At 28.5% G+C, this 18,128-nt stretch overlaps 2 protein-coding genes across 4 annotated transcripts; one reads left to right on the top strand and one right to left on the bottom strand.

Moving 5' to 3' along the window:
- Positions 1–1,802: 1,802 nt before the first annotated feature.
- On the bottom strand, positions 1,803–10,929 carry LOC100159824 (cullin-associated NEDD8-dissociated protein 1). Its single transcript, XM_001948051.5, has 18 exons — positions 10,577–10,929; positions 10,312–10,481; positions 9,841–10,054; positions 9,640–9,785; positions 6,665–6,808; positions 6,154–6,599; positions 5,944–6,077; positions 5,711–5,871; positions 5,439–5,644; positions 5,095–5,378; positions 4,893–5,024; positions 4,504–4,821; positions 4,274–4,434; positions 4,012–4,210; positions 3,509–3,955; positions 3,198–3,441; positions 2,986–3,132; positions 1,803–2,057 (listed from the first exon to the last, which is right to left on the bottom strand). The coding sequence occupies exons 1-18, from the start codon at positions 10,616–10,618 to the stop codon at positions 1,918–1,920; spliced, it is 3,735 nt and encodes a 1,244-aa protein (XP_001948086.1). The 5' UTR covers positions 10,619–10,929; the 3' UTR covers positions 1,803–1,917.
- A 542-nt stretch (positions 10,930–11,471) lies between these two features.
- On the top strand, positions 11,472–16,053 carry LOC100159108 (U2 small nuclear ribonucleoprotein A-like). 3 transcript variants are annotated; one of them, XM_008180705.2, is made up of 7 exons: positions 11,472–11,771; positions 11,907–12,054; positions 12,601–12,829; positions 12,886–13,006; positions 14,874–15,020; positions 15,103–15,673; positions 15,869–16,053. In XM_008180705.2, exons 1-6 carry the CDS (start codon positions 11,690–11,692, stop codon positions 15,162–15,164), a joined length of 789 nt encoding a protein of 262 aa, XP_008178927.1. In that variant the 5' UTR covers positions 11,472–11,689; the 3' UTR covers positions 15,165–15,673; positions 15,869–16,053.
- The last annotated feature ends 2,075 nt before the right edge of the window (positions 16,054–18,128 follow it).

Genomic DNA, 18,128 nt, shown 5'->3' with positions numbered 1-18,128 from the left:
AATATCAATAAAGTTTTATCTGTTGGGCCAAAAAGTGTAAAAATTTAATACAAAGGTTCTGATATATTGTTACAATATCAGTTGAAAAACATTAAAAATACATAGGCACAATTTTTTTTTATAAGCATTTAAAAATCGAATTTTGAAAAAATTTATCAAATTTTAATTTGAATAATTATTTTGTAGTTAAAAATGTATAAAATGTCCAAATTTATATCTAAGAATTGAAAATTTAAAACAAGATTCCACGTAAGTAATTAATTCTGTTACCAAAAAATCTAAAAAATATATTTACACAGTTTATTTTTATAGTCAATTTGGACGAAATTACATATTAAAACCCTAGAATAACTATTTTAGTTAGGTATTTTGTTGTGATTGTATAATATTATTCTTAGGTATACTTGAAACTTCTAAAGTATACTATTATATATCTATGATAGTATCACGGTTTGTTGTCGATGTATAACGCGTTATAAGTACCTATAATAGATATTATGATATGATTAATTTGGAATTTATTATTGGTCAATTTTTTTTAAATACTATAGACTATAATATAATATTATGTCTTATACCTAGACTGACATACCGTCTCCGCTCAGAATCGTTTTTCTTATACAATGATATTATATCATTGAATTCAAATTTAATACCATCCATTATACAGTGACCCACTTGTAACCTACTGTACGGCAGAGCGAAATCCACTTACCCACCTTTTTTTGTATGAATGTCAATAAAACTTTATTTGTTGGGTAAAAAAGCTTGACAATTTAATACAAGGCGCCTACTATATTGTAACAATGACATTTGAAAAATATTAAAATCCTTTAGTAACAGTTTTTATTTATAAGCATTTAAAGTTCAAATTTTGACAAAATTTATCAAATTCAAAATGTAATAATTATTTTGTAGTTAAAAATTTATAAAATGTTCAACTTTTATAGTTAAGGATTGAAAATTTAAATCAAGGTTCCACGTAAATAGGTTATACAAAAATTAATAAAAAATGTATACATTCATTCCATTAACTTACTCAATTACTAGGTACAGTCGACCTCCAACTGTACAGCTGAAAGCTGAAGAGTTACCTACTTTCCTATTTTTTTAGTTGACAAGCAGCAAAAGTAAATTCACTCAATTAAATGCAGGGTAGAGGCTTTATGCTTAAAACGTGGAAGGTTCATTTATACTTTGTTCACTGCGTAGCCGGATCCAGTGTTATTTCTGGAGGACCTTCTAAAAGAAATACTGCAAAAATAAACCTAGTTGAAATAATAGGCACAGATTTTTTAATCATCTTAGATAATATATTAAAAGTTATTATATTGAGATATTTTATATAACATGTTAATTGTATGTAAGGCTGAGCTCCTCTTGAATCCACCATTGGTATCAGAGTGTATTTCCTCCACTATACTTTTAATGAAAACTCTTGGCTATGACATTCCAATCATTTAATTTAAATTAAATAAGTGATTAACTTTTTGTACTTATTAAGATAACGAAACTATAAATTCAAATATGCATACAATTATTGAGTTTGGTTTTGATGAATGTATTATCATTTAGTAGTTATAGCTGAAAACATATTCTGTATACTTAGTATTCACATAATGAGAATAGGCCACTTCACTCTCTCCTACGGTACTGACATTAAAACATTTATTACTAACTTAATTCATTTAAATAAGTAAAAAAAAAATTAGATAAAATTTATTATTTGTAAGATTAATATTATTTTTTTATAAATGAATTCAAAGGATTTACAGAAAATGTATAAATTAAATCTTGCAGCATATACACATAAAAATTATTATTTACAAAGTTCTCGATTTCTTTTTGTAAAAACACATTAGTAGAAACCAATTTAATTAATGTTGTAGTAGGATATAAATATTCTATTTATCGCAATTATTCGCCAACCTCCATAGGTGTAGTATGATTATCTGATACTGTCCCCGAAGAGTCTTTTTGAATATTTTCATAAATAGTATTCAATTCGGGCGAGCTTTTAATTTGACACACAAAGTCGCTCATATGTGGATTTTTATCTGAAAAAAATATACATATACACAATTAGTAACAATAATAAATAATAATACAACACATAAAAATGTATTTATTTCATTATATATTGAATATACCAAATTTATAAAAGTAACACCTTGAAATATTACATTAAATATAATATTTTTATTACAAATGATATATAATACACAATATGTTTCGTGAAGAAATAACTGGTTGGTGCCATATGTTAGTATAACATAAGTCATGAAAAAAACTATTTTAACTTTTTAATTTTTTTTAGAGATGGGCAATTCAACATTTTTAAAACCAAACTGAACCTACCGCACATTTATGATGCAACTTCAAAATTATTTTAAAACTATTGTGCTATTAATAACATACATAATCTTTTTTTCCAAAGTGCATACATAATCAAACCAGAAATGTACAAATTATTTTTATTAAATTTAAAAATGTTAAAAAATATTTACAAAAATTAGCATTTTGAAAGGAAATCACATATTAACCCAAATAACACGGCATTTACTAGTTTTATTTTTATTTTATTATTCTACAGAATAATTACTAGAATACCTTACACTTTTTTTTTTTTGTAAATATTAACACTGAGAATACATGCCTCAATGCTTCATCTAAGCTCAATGTCCAATAATTATTTGTTCATTGGCAATAATATTACTAGTATCACAAGTCATATCGCATTTAGCAGAGATATTTCTTAGAAATTATGGGAGATATGAAAACAAAATTTAGTATTCTAGTATTAAACTGTAAGATAATAAAATTAAAATTAAAATAAAAACTGTAGTAAATACAGGTATCATATGACGCAGGAGGGTCACTTCTTCACGGAACGCATTGTAATATATGAGAAATGTGTTTTATTTAATATTGGGGAAAAAAAAACCAAGATAAATTTTTAAAAAAAATTGTGAAACTTTCAATTACCAGAATCGGGTATAGTTTGTAAATTAATGACTGCTCGCATAGCGGACCTCTTGAGTTCTTCCATTTTTTCAAACTCCTGTTTCACGGAGTTTGCTTTAATTTTCAACATGCATGTTTGTTTTAAAGGTTCAACAATTTTATCCAACCCTGAAAAAAAAACAATATTTTAAAATCATTCAATTGTTACTATCGGGCAGAAGTAAATAACTTACTTTGTAATACAGCGCTTGGTACGATTTGAGCCATCCTTGAAACCATTAGGTATGTGAGCATTTTAATGTCATAATGATCACGTAGTCCATTCTCCAAATAATTAAGATATTCGAATATGTCAAGACGGTCTAAACATGAGTCCAACAATGTATACATACACTCAAAGGCTGCCTTTCTTATATCTAACCCATCATCAACAGTATGCTTAAATGGACCCATTTCTACTTCTCGTATGAGTTCTTTCTAAAATTCACACAAATAAAGTAAAAATTGAATTCTTAAATTTTCATTTTAAAATATAAATAAGTACCTTAACAATGGTCTCTGCGTATAGTTTAGGGAGTACAGTATCAAGTAGATCTCTGACCAAAGATGGCTTATTATGTGCAGCCGAATTAAAAGCAATTAATGTTACTCGCCTAACATTTATATCTGGATCAGTAAGAGCACTCAAAAACTGATCCATATTCTGTCTAAGCAACATGTCAATTGGTTGAGGTTGATCAGATATGGTGAATTTAACAGCTGTCAATAATGTGGTTCTCATAAGTGCAGATGACGAGGATAGTGATAACTGCAAGTTTGGCAATAAGCTATATGGATCGATTAATGTTAGTTTTCCTAAACACTCAGCAACCACATTACGTGAACCTTCTTCTGTACATTCACAGTGTTTAAATAGTTGTTGCCAAATAGCTGGGACAAAAGGTTTCAGGTTTTCAATGCCATTAGGTGTAGACGACTCAAATGTGATGATCTAAAAGTTATCAATGATCATTAAAAATTACAAATTATACTTTAAGTACAAATTACCTCTTTTAAGGAATGTAATAGTAAATATTGACGTTTAGGTTGCATATCAATCTCTCTTAATATGAAAGGCAAATATTGCTCTAAATTCCCAATAGAAATGCTACCTAAACTGTAACTTGCTGATGATTTTATTTCTTCGGAATTCGACGAGAATGATTGCAATATAGTTTCCTTCAAGTTAGCTACAGAACTTAAATCTCTGTAATTGATATAGACGATTATAAAAATTGTAATAAAAATAAAATAAAACAGATAAACATACATATGTCTTCCAACTTCACCAATTACTAGCAATGAAAAAATATGCTGTTGGTCGTTAGTTGGATTAATCAATTCGGACATGAAACTGTTTATGATACCCATTGCTTGAGTTGGCTGTGTGGCTGTTAAAGCTGCTACACACTTGGCTAACGAATGGTAAGCCTAAAAATTTTAATATTATTTGTTTATTATTGTCAAAGAACAATTATTATTATTTCAATTAAATATTACTTGTTTATGTAAAGTTAGAGCCGGTGTGCCAACTGGCTGAGCCATCAATGGCGATATTAAAAGTGTTACTAACTCTTGGTATCCAAACTGTGGAACATTAGTAGCAACCAGAGATTGGAAGAATAATAAAATAGCATTCAAGGCTGCGCCTTGCAATAATGGAGATTTGGTTAAAGTCATAATTTCCGGCATAATAATGCTAGAGGAATATGACATAGCAAACGGTTGGATTTTTATTATTGTTGTAAGTAAAGAAAGTGTTAACTGAGCAATATGTAAATCTGATTCATTAATTAATTGTGGTAATTCAATAAGTATCTAAAACAAAATATATATAAGTTAAAATAACATTCAAGTATATAAAACAAAATGTAATTTCATGCATTTACCTTTTTTAATAAATCAGCAGAAAAATCAGCATGAAAATTATTTAGCAACATATTAAGTAAAGTTAAAGTACTCAATTTCAATGCTCTCTGATTTTTTCGAAGGAATGACGCCAAAATTAATACACCATCAGTCTAAAATATTATATTGTAATATTTTATACAAATGTATAAATTCAAAATTCATTAATTAATTAAAATTTACCAGAATAGATGTTAAATCAATTTTCAATGGGGACCCAGCAACTTTAATAAGTGCTTTAACAGTTGTAAGTCTAGTAATTTCATTGCGTAAACGATCCAAGAATATGGGTAAACAAACTTGCAACTCATTTTGTAATACATCACCTAAATTGCAAATTATTTGTCCCATACAAGAAATTGAGCGTTCCTTTACTTCTTGGTCAATATCTGATGTTTTTAAACGAGCGTATGTACAATTATACAATGGTACAGCATATACCACAAAATTGAACTCTAGTTTATTATCTGGTGAAACAAAATAAAATAATTAGGAAATTATATATTTATTTTTTTTTTAGTTTTTACCTAAAGGACGAATGACTTTAACCATTTCTTGTAGAACAATTAGTGCTTCTGCAGTGATCTTATAAAATGGATCACCAACGGCAGTTATAATGGGTGGAATTAATTGCTCTACCCAGGGATGAAATATTTCAGGAGCATGCGATGTCAAGACGCAGTAAATAAATGATAATGTATCAATTTTCATGTTACTACTAGACTTTTTGTCACTAAAAATGATTATTAATTAAATAATAAAAAACAAAGGAAAAAATTGAAAATATAAAAAAATAAACCTTAGAGAATATTGAATTCCAGGAATCAAAGTTCCTATGTGGTTAGTAAGTGCACCAGGAAGAACAATGACAAGTTCTTTCAACAAAGCTAAACAGTCAGTACGAGTTTTAACACTCCGTTCTTTCATTTGAGCATGTATAGCTTTAACAATTGCAGGAACCTATATAAATTTTTTTTTTAATATTAATTATTTATGAACTGTTTATCATCAGTTTGTCATTATTTAACTTACTTGGGATTGAAGAATGTACATAGCTGAATCCTCATCGGCCATGTCAGCTGTCGTATTACTACTAGTCAACTTTGTTTGTTTCAACAGTGTCATGTACACATGTAATATGTCACTTTTAACATTTTCTTCCCTTTCTATAATATTAATGAATATATAATACATTTAACTATTATTACTTGGATAAAACCATTCAAATAAAATTATGATTACCTTTAAATCTCTGTATCAATGATTTTGAAACATTTCTATACATATCTGCTATCAAATCCTTTCTGGTTATAATTATACCTTCCAAACATTTGGCAGCTGACCTCCGAACCTTCCAACTCATATCATCATCATCTGAATAATCATCTTCAATATATTCATCTTCCAATTCTTCACCATCAGTAGTATCCATTAAATTTTCATCACCATTTTCACCATTGTCATCATAATTATAATTTGGATCATATGCCAAATACTCCAAGCATAGCTTAATTATATCATTAGTATAAGCTGCAGTTTCACTGGGGCAGCGGTTAACAAATGCATCAAAGGCTTGCAAACAGTATTCACGTAATTCATCATCTTCTGCAGAATTTTCCATTAATGGTCCTTTTATTAATGGGACAACACGATCAATATGAACTCCAAACCGATGGCCAGCTTGACGACTGCAATGTTAGTAAATACACAATACAAGTTTATTGATAAATTAAAAATGTTTACTATGTTTTACCATATAGCTGCTATACACTGTATCAATGTTTTAGACCTTGCTGCTGGTTGTTGTACTGATAGATCATTAACCAAATAATCAATAAGTTTAATATATAGTAGTTGATTACATGACAAAACTAAATGACCAAGTGCAACAATAGTCCTGAAATAAATAAATATATTTTTTCAATCTTCAAAAGTAGAATGTGATTAAAATGTGTTGACAAAAATATCAACAAATATTTTTAGAAACAAACCCCTTATGCTTCTTGTTAAAATTAAATTTCTTTCTTTCTTTTTTTTAGTATTCAGTACAATTGTTAAAAATTAGTAAGCAATCATGCCAATTACTATTACTATAAGTTAGAATTTTTTATTTCATAAATATTATTAACTAATATTTTTTGTTTTAACTATTAATTATAAGCAGGGCCAGGAATATATTCGCCTAGCTTATTTGTATTTATTAAATTGAAAAGTATCGAGGTAAGACACAAATTTGAATCTTAACCCATTAGCGCCCAGCGTTAACATATGGCAATGTTTATAGGCTCTATTTAAAAAAAAAAATTATTTTAATATGAGCGTATTTATAGAAGTTGTCAACAAAAATTTATTGAAAATTTAAAAAAAAAATAATTTGGGCGCTAATGGGTTAACCTAATGTGCTAGTATGCAAAATTAAATGATGTATATTTTTAATTATTATGCATATTTTAGCATTTTTTCGAAAAGGAAAAAAATATTTTCTACACGTATTTCCACTATAACTCGTTATAGTAAAATAGAGTCTAGAGTCGTGCTTAAGACACCACAACAATTAGATGAATGAATATTCAAAATGCAACATACGGTTCAATACAACATACAAATTACACTAAGTGTTAAATACATTTTTTTGTTCCGTATTTAATAAACTATACACATTTTTAAACTAGATAATTTTAGTTGACATGCATTTTTGTTTGCATATTTTGTACGTTTTTAGTGCATATTATTATTTTCAGCCCTAATTATAAGCAATTAATTGATAAGACGAACAGGATATAATTTTCATTTTATGTTAACTCATATTTTTATGACTCATTGCATCATATACAGTACACTATTTATCTCTCCAATACTACATTATAAATTAATTAATACAATTATTGATTTCAGAAATAATATTTATTACATTTATATTGTATGAGGTTAGCAAATGTGTTTGCATCCGGGTTTGAGCAATCATGATTGAGTTTTTTTTCACAATCCATTGGTAGATAAATTATCATGATAATAAATTAATACAATTATTTATTACTGATAATTAGGGCCAAAATTTTTATGCATTTTCATATTTTTATTGGATGGTCATATAAATAGCTATTTACCACCAATATTTGTTATACAACCAAACAATTTTGTTTACAAAATGTTATTTTGAATATTTTAGAACTTTAGCATTTTAAGGGCATATTTTTAGAGCATAATTTTATACATTTTAAAAACATTTCCAACTTAATGAATTGGAAATCACAAAATTGTTCAAGATTTATGAATATTAGCATTTAGTAATCCAAACATTTTTGTTTGGTTTTCAAATGGAGAAAAATTCAAAATACTGAAATAACAAACCAAAAATTAAAAAACATTTGCAGTATACCTAATATATAAAATACCTTTAAGTAATCATTTGATTTAAATAAAATATTAAAATGTATTATTGATTTTTTTTTGTTTTTAAGCAAATTTTGGTAATTATTAGCCAATACAAATTTAATAGGTTTAGGGCCGTTCTTACAATGTCGGATAACGCTAACCGACTAATAACAGATTCTTTTACCGGCAGAATTCGGCGGGTTAAGTGTCGGTTAGCTTTAACCAGACATTGTAAGAACTGCCTTTATAGGGCGTATAATTTCTGGCCCTACTTATAACATTATTTTATTGTTTTGTAATAAAATGTATATGAAGATAAACAAGATACTTAATTGATAATTCAACAATATTAACACAAAATGTACTAACTATATTATTATTTTAAATTATAAATTATAACCACTTATTAGGATATGAGACTTAAAACAATTTTTAATATTTTTAACATAACATTAAACCTAGTAATGCTAAAGAAATTATACTATACTCATACTGTTCTTCTTAACTTGTTTTTCTGATTGGTATTTTTATATTTTTAATTTTGAGATGGCATAGGCGATAGCCAATGACAAAATATGCTTAACACGGACACAAATACCTAGTATTTTATAATATGAGAGGAAAAACATGTACGTTTTTGAAGGGACACCCTATTTGTATTTTTTGGAGTTTAAAGGGAGGATCACCATTGTTTAGTTGGCTTTTTTTGTTTTTTTTCAAGTTAAGCGCTTATAATGAATTTATTACCTTAGTAGTTTTTTTTTAGTGTTTATTTGGATGAGTTAAGGTGTTTTAAGTATGGATCCCTGATTATAATACATTTTAAGAAATGTCTATTTAAATTAATAAAATCTTATAAAATGTCTATATAATTTGTTTCTGATTGAACAATAATTACTTTCCTATTTATTTTTAAAAATAAATAAAACAATTAATAAAAAAACAAATTGTTTCTATATCAAAAACAACACATTCAAAATTATATTATTAGGACCATAAAAATATCTTAAGACAGAAACATCAAAGCTTGCATCTATTGTCTGAACACAATTGGTTCAATATGAATCAATTTACCTATTACTTTATTAAATAAACTATCTACTTAAATTGTCCAGATTGTTTTATATCTAAATAATACAATTATTTATTTTAGTCCCAACATTCTACTTTCTTGATTAGATAATTCACAATGTAAAAACCAATTTTATAGTGCATTTCTAGAGACTCAACACGATACATATTGTTGGGGGAAAAAAGTGAATGGAAAATAACAGAAAAATACCCAAGTAAACAATTTCAAAAATTGTTCAAAATTGAATTTAGATGTACAAATTAAGTATTTTAAATTATTACCTTTTTCTTACTGCTTGGCGAGAAGAGTTAAGTTGAGGCAATAGTGATTTCAGTATACCACTATGGAAATCTAATAACAATGATCCAAATCTTGATAGTAAATCAGCAAGTATGTCTAAAGCTTCCAACTGTACGGATACATCTTGCTGTAAATGATATTACTTCATAAATGTTATATTCCATGATTACATTCAAGCTTACCTTTTCAATAGCACTAGTCAATTTTCCAGTAATCCTTCGGCACACATTTGCAGCTAATGAAGTATTAATGATAGGCAGCTCACTTATAACAGTCTTTAATCCAATACTACAAATGTCTCTCAATTGTTCATTTTCAGATATCATATTTGTACAGAGTGCATCAACGATAGTTTCCACTTGGGTTTCTTTAACTTTGTTAACAAGTGGACCCAAACTAAAATTAAGATTCAATGAAATAATCACTGATTTTCTAAAATTCAGAACTAAAATTATTCATATAATATATTAAAGATATGAATGTTATAAAGTTCTAAATAGACCCAATTTCAGTGTCTATATTATTATACTAATAACTTCACAGTAATCCTAATGCTTCAAAACTTCATAGTTTATTAGTTTGTATAAATTAAATGTTAATATAATATACGTAGGTAAGCACTTAATGACATTCAACAGTAAGTTAATACTTACCATTTAACGGCAAGATTTTGAACTTCACCATTTTTGTCTTCCAGCAACCTTAGCAACATTTTCACTACTTTGCGTTCGGAATCATCATCTAATTTAATGCTGTCTTTCTGCAACTCTGACATCAGATCGTTGGTAGCCATAAACCGGAAGTCTTTGTCAGTCGAATTCATCTAAAACAACCACACACACACAGTTCAGAATTAGCCCGCAAGTAACTGGCAACTGCTAAGTGCCGATATAAAGATATTAAATAGATTTCACTTACTTTTTCGAGCAAATTAGCGATTTGGTACGACACGTTAGCCATGATTTTGTAGTCGATCGTTACGCCAATAAAACCGACAAGACAAGAGTATCACTGGGCGAGTACTAATCGCATATGTTTATAAGTTAAAATTAAAATTCCATTAGACGCGATTTGTGCATTTGTATTGTAATTCGGAGTTACAATATTACAAGTTAGGACAACCGACAAAATGTAAAACGAATGGAATAAGTAAATAACTCGTCGTAAAAAAAAACACGGCGGATGCGGCAAGTGAAAAAATAAAAATTAACTTTATGTTGTATGAAAACTGATTACGGTTTTATAAACTCCCAGAGGTATATAGCCATAGTTAACGGACCGCGGTCGTGTAAGGTCGGGTGTCCGTGCTCAGATACGTCGTGCGCACGTTGTATGAAATTTCATATAATCTGTGATACAAGATAGAAGATAAAATAGCGATCATCTCTACAATATAGTACTTCGTGCGTCGAGTCGAGTCGATCAAGTCGCAATGTCGCATTCTGATTGGACGTTACCTTTTTGATGTCGTGTACTAACCGGGTCGTAACCACAGATATGTAGAATAACTAGATACCCGACTTCTTCTTATCAATGACGCTGGCAGCCATTTACAACTAGGGCAAAATAGTATTATCAGTATATATGTATATATAAGTAAATATGTATATGAATAAATGTAAACATTGCCAAAGTTGCAAATGGCGTCGGGCATCATAATTTAATAATGTTGTTGTATATGGAGTCGGGTATCTAGTTATTATACATATCTGTGGTCGTAACCGAGTTATACCTCAATTTTTGTACCAGCTGATTACCTACAATACCGAAGTAGTGGTATTTGGTAGTTGTAGTGCCGACAGTGCCGTGAATCGTGATTGCGTGAAAGTGAAACACTGAACCCGGAGCGTCATGTCGGTTTATTATTATTATTATAAATGAAAAATTGTTATTTGTTAACAAGTAAGCATAGGTATATCAGTTGTCTAATGTCTACTGTCTTGTTTACACTTTACCTACCATTTATTGTCTACTTCATTCGAGATTCCAGCGAAGCTTTATTCTACTAGATTTTAATGTTCATCTAGAATCATGGTCAAACTTACAACGGAATTAATCATGAATTCGTACCAGTTCATAAATCCAGTCAAAGATAGAGAATTGGATTTGAGAGGTAAGCGATTAAGTACAATGTGACTATAAGTCAACACTTTTCAACAATTCTTGTATTTCTTATAATATAACATATTGAAGTGTACGCCTACTTGTATATTTCTTTCAAATGTAAATCAATTACGAAATGTTTTAGGTTATAAAATACCACTGATTGAAAACATGGGTGCAACACTTGATCAGTTTGATACAATTGACTTTTCAGACAATGATATCAGGAAAATTGATGGTTTTGCATACCTTAAAAGATTGAAAAACCTCATATTTAATAACAATGCTATTGTGTAAGTGTTCAAAGTTTAATAATAGGTATTAAATATAATTTAAAATAATAACTAGGTTCTTTTCTGAGTAGGTAGGTATCAAATTATTATTTTTTATAGCACTGCAATGTTGTAACATTCATCAAAAACCAAATTTTATCTCTATAAACTCAATTGGCTTGTGTTAATTAAATATGATTTTGTCCCCCTAAAATTTGAAAGAAAACAATTCAATCAATGAACAAATTTTAATTCCATTATTAACTGCAATGCATTTCCTATCTGTTTATAGTTTAAATTCAGTTGTGTAAGTAGTAAGGTTCTATAAAAGCAAATTTTAATTATTTTCCATATAGAACATTATAATTTATAATAGATACCTACTTTTGCAAATTAATGCAAAATAAAAAATGCACAACTTTGTAATAAATATTTTTTTAACTATCTTAAGTGGTGATGTTACCCATCAAATAATATTGACAATTTGTCCACCATTTGAAATTTGAATTGGTCTTAATTTTTGTCAATTGAGAAAATTCTATAAATGTAATTAAATAATTTTTGCAGACGTATATCAGATAACTTAGAACAATGTCTACCAAATCTTGAATCTTTAATACTAACAGGTAATCAGATTCAAGAGCTTGGAGATTTAGATCCTCTTGCTTCACTTCCGAAGTTGAAAATGTTGAGTCTTTTACATAACCCAGTTGCATCAAAAGAGCATTATCGACTTTATGTAGCACATAAAATTCCGCAAGTTCGAATTTTGGACTTCAGAAAAGTTAAATTGAAGGTTTGTTGTTCTTCACAAATTATTAAAATATATAATAAACATAACATAAATTATAGGAATATGAAGCAGCTAAAACATTATTCAAAGGCAAAGAAGGAAAAGAACTTAAAAAGAAGTTGGTTAAAAAATCTAATCAATTTGTTCCTGGAGAAGGTCTTGAAACCAAAAGAGCAAATGGTAAATAAAAAGTTAAAACATTAAATTTACTTAATTTCTACATGTATTAAATGTAGTTTAAGTGGAGAGCATTCAGGGGAGTTATTTCAGTATTTGTCAGGGTAGGGCGTAATAATGACTGGCCCAATAAAAGTTTTAAGTACAATGTACATATCAAAAAATGATTTGATCACTTCACTCACTATATTTTGTTCCATCTAAGAGTGAACTGCTTTAGCACACGAAAACTGAGGCGCCGAACAGTGCCTGACTCCCATGCAATGGCTATATGTTTTGTGATTGGCGGACAGTCATTGCCAACTGCCATTGGGCACCTGTGTTAAAGCTCTCGCCGATGTCCAGATTGTGGTGGGGATGTGCAGAAAACATTTGTTTTGGTCAGCCGAGTGGTTCACTTTTAGACGGAACAGTATAGGTACCTCAACTACAATTTAATACTTTTCTAGAATTCATATAAAGCAAATTGCATCCGTTTTTGTTAATATAATATTTATTTATATTATATAAATAATCTTAATTCAGATCAACACATAACCTAAAGGCTTCAATAAATTTAACTCTGAAAAAGATAATATTTATTATATAATATTAATAAAAGTTTCCCAATAAAAAAATCATCAAACGATGCCATTTCACTAAGTCTACATACTTGAAATTATAATAATATAATTTAAAAGGTACCAAGAGACCAATTTCTATACGGTGTTGAAAAACCTGTATATCTTGAATTATGATGCTAAGTAAAAATATACAGTATATTCTTTATCTCAACATACTTTGTACAATTATCATCTTATAATAGATTACTGAAAGTTAATTATTGATTCATAATGTCGACCCAAAGCTACTTTAACCCTTTCACTGGTCCTGGCGTAGTATTTCGTCCAAAACATTTACACCATTCACAGATCCAGATGTGCTATTACGTTCCTCTATTTTATAATATTCTCATTTGCCGGTAACCATACTAGTTTAGGAAACTATGGCTCTCATTATTTTAAGCTTAAATGATTAATATTATGATCTCAAAATTTAAATATAACAAAAAAAAACATTTTTATTTTACGTAGCATCACAGGGTTGCAGTGGGTAAATATTGTAGAAGTGAAAGGGTTAAAATCTAGGGTTGGACAAATACTTACTCCTGACTCTCTTCCCCTACAACAAATGACAACCCTGAGAAAATTATACCCTCCCAATTGTGTTGTCCCTGTCTTACTTACGTGTAACATTCCAAATTGTCCGTTCAGAATAATCCATTTTACTTAGGAATTTAACCTATTATTAAATTTTGAGAAGGCATCTTTTAATGTTATAATTTTAAAATTATACCTTGGGGCTTGGGCCCTAAATTATATTGATTTCTTGTAGTTTGATAATAAGTCATATTACTTTATTAAAAATAACAATATAAATGCATTATTCTGAATATTAAATTTGCTTTGTTATAATATGTTAGTATGAGACAACTCATGCATATGGAGTCCTCTGAATGATGTTAACATTTTGTATTTTATTTAATAATTGATAAAACAAAAATTGCATTTCGTGGGTATGGAGTTAAATGTTTTTAAAACTAATTAAAAGTATAAAATCTGATAAAGTATTTTGTATTTTAGATATTTACATACTTAAAAAAATATGTATGGTAATATTTTGTTCATTCTCGGTTTGCTACAACAGTTTCGTGTCTCAATATGATACTATAAAAATTCATTAGTTCTTATGTTGGGAAGTTATTTATTTAGTGTATTAAATATTTAATTTTATGCAAATTAGTCCAATATTTATTTTAAAAAATTATTTTAATTATTTGTGCATTAATTCCATAAAAAATATATTTATTTATTATTTCTTGTTATTATAGGTCATAGTCAAGAAGACATGTGGAGAATTCGAAAGGCAATATCTGAAGCATCATCGTTAGAAGAAGTTGAACATCTAACCAAGCTGCTCGAAGCTGGGCAAATTCCTAACAAAGACCAAAATAAAAAATCTGTTCCACTAAATGGAGGTAAATAAATAATATTATATAATTCAATAATATATTTTAATTTGTTAATTTATAAATTACGGTTGTATATTATTACTAGAAGAAAATATAGAAGAATTTGATGATGATGATGATAATAATGAAGCACCAACACCAATGGAATAGTGATTTTCAAGTCCTGATCCTTATACCGAAGGCTTTATTTCTCAGCTATAATTTAAGAATATATTATATTTAATATTTAATCAGTTCATTAAAAGATAAGAGCAGATACTATTGGTCTATTTTTTAATTTTAATTATTTTCTTGAATCCTATTATCAATGGGTTGCCAGTAAAATACTAACATTTATTTTATTAAGCTTATATGTTGAGAAGCGCTATACATTAACACTCACAGGTGTTACATTTTAAAACAAACCATGTCATCTCATTTTACATGTTTGATAGTGTTTAGTGATTACAGTGGTTGTTTATAAATACAATTCATCGTCTGACATAATTTTACCAGAATACAATGACAATTATCAACTACGACAAAACTGTACAGATCAATGTCACATTATTTTTAGTAAATACCATGTCCGCTTAACTGAAATGGATAACAATTGTGTATTGCAGAGGTGGCCACTGGCCAACAGGATGAGCATCACAAGCTTCTACAATAAGTGCAATGTGAGTAAGCACCATAAATTAAAAATTTGTACAAATTATTCAATATGTAATTTTTTTAACTGTTTCAAAAAATATGTGAAAACAATGTTTATTTTAAACATTCAATTCTTCAATTCAACTATTTCATTTTCAATTATTTTGGTAAACATTTTATAATTTCATTACTTGCATAATATGGATTTTTATTTAATTAAGGTGAGGCAGACGTACAGCAATAAAGTGACCTACAGAGTAATACAAATGTATCGATTCAAACAGAAAAAAAACTGTTGTATTGTTTTGTGTCTTTATTTATCTGTCTGAAGTTGTAAATACTTAATTAGAAAAAACATGTGTGCATTGTTTTTGATTGTTATTAATAAATAACATATTTTACAAGACACTACTATTTTTAATTGTTTAAGACCGCTGTTCATCAGTATTGCGGTAATTGTAATTTATTTTTAAAATAGTTTTTCGTCCCTACCTACAACCTTTGTTGTATAACAAATTTTAAAATATTTTTCTGTTTTTATTTATTAATCATACTAGTATATAACAGCCATTAACTCCTTAAAAAAATTATGATCAACTCAAAAAAATGTCTATTCCCCTCACCGTTCACACTTGTCCAGTGACTAGATTTCAGTACCAACTGCCAATTTTAAAGATCTTGTATATTGTAGTATATAGTAATAAAAAAATTCCAAAACACACACAACCCTTACGATTTCATACTATTAATAAAACGACATAGAGCGCAAACTAGATTTCTAGTTAAACACAGTAAAGCCTCTTCCTGGAAAGCAGGAATCATCACATCCGGCTTAGACAACCAGATCGATCCCTCAGTTGTTTGGAGTAAAGTAATATCCTTCAAAAGAACTAACAGACAAAGGATTATACAACTTCTCTTTAACTCAGAACTCATATCGACACTAAAGGAGATGGTAAATTCTATTGGTCTTTTCAAAAAAAATCAAACAATTCCAACTAATACGATGAATTCCTATCAAAGTGTCATCGGTACAACTCTCCATCAAACACAATTGATCCGAATGATACTACACAAACCCAAATCATCTCACAAATAACCATAGAAGAACTAGAAATAGCATTGAGACCCAATAAAATTAAAAGCACGGGACCCGATGGAATCCCTTATGTTTTTATTCAAACCTCCCCCTCAACGATATCAGACACCTACTCAACATTTTCAATACTATATGGAGTAATAATGTGTTCCCAAAATACTGGAGACATGTGTTTGTTATCCCTATTCTCAAGATCAATAAGAATAAACATCTCACTGAAAGCTATCGCCCCATCATTTTACTCAGCATACTATGTAAACTAATTGAAAAAATCATTAATCGTCGACTCATCTGGTTCCTCGAAAAAATAAAATATATTTCCCTAAGTTTAGGTAAGATCAGCTTTGATATCAAAGGTCTATGGCACCACCTGGAGGCTCAGAATAATTTACATATTTAACAAAATAGTAAGTAAAGGGAATCTACTCAACTAATCCAAAACCTGTTGCTCGAATGTACCTTCCAAGTCAAATCATCAAACTGCTTATCCGATACTTACATACACGAAAATGGAGTCCCTCAAGGTTCTACAATCTCAGTTACACTTTTCCTACTAGCCACAAATGAAACTTCCAAGCAAATATCAAAGCCTATCATTCCTATGCTCTATGCCAATGATTTCTATATTTTGTCGTAGCAGCAACCCTATAACAATAAAACAAATACTACAAGTCGCCACCAATGAACTATTAAAGTGGTCATATACATCTGGGTTTAGATTTTCAGCTGAAAAAACCAAACTTGTTATATTCAACAACAAAAACAAAAAGAATATCTCAATTAATATGGGTAAAAACGACAAAAGTATTAAAATTCTTGGTATAATATTTGATTCAAAATGTTCTTGGACACCTCACATTCTACACCTAAAACAATCTTGCTTCAATCAGCTCAATGTAATAAAACGTTATCTCATACCTCATGAGATAAGTATAGAGCCCATTTCTCTGTACTTATCATTATCTACAAAGCTCTCATCCTATCCTGTTATAGATAGTTTTTAGTTTTTCACAAAAAATACATGATATGGAGACTAAACCTGCAGTCTAAAAATACAAAAAAGTTGCCATTACATTTAAACAATATAGTGTTAGGAGTAGCGTGGTACCATTAATTAAATACACATTAGTATATTTAATCGATAACGCTATAGTAAAAACAAAACAGCAATTGATTAACTATCAAGTGAGTTTAGGTTGTAAAAAAAAAATCCAATAAAAACAATCGGCCTATCAGCACATTTATATCATATTTATATGTATGATAAAATAAAAATTGTACTCAATTACAACAATATTTTCATTTAACAAGTGTTGAAATGGGTTGTCGTATCTCCCAAAACAGTATATAACAAATAATATATTGTACTTTAGAATCTTTAC

Source organism: Acyrthosiphon pisum, chromosome A2 (genome assembly GCF_005508785.2).
Source record: "Acyrthosiphon pisum isolate AL4f chromosome A2, pea_aphid_22Mar2018_4r6ur, whole genome shotgun sequence".
Classification (NCBI taxonomy): Eukaryota; Metazoa; Arthropoda; class Insecta; order Hemiptera; family Aphididae; genus Acyrthosiphon; species Acyrthosiphon pisum.
The sequence above is the reverse complement of the archived record's forward strand: the minus strand, read 5'-3'. Positions and strand labels throughout refer to the sequence as shown.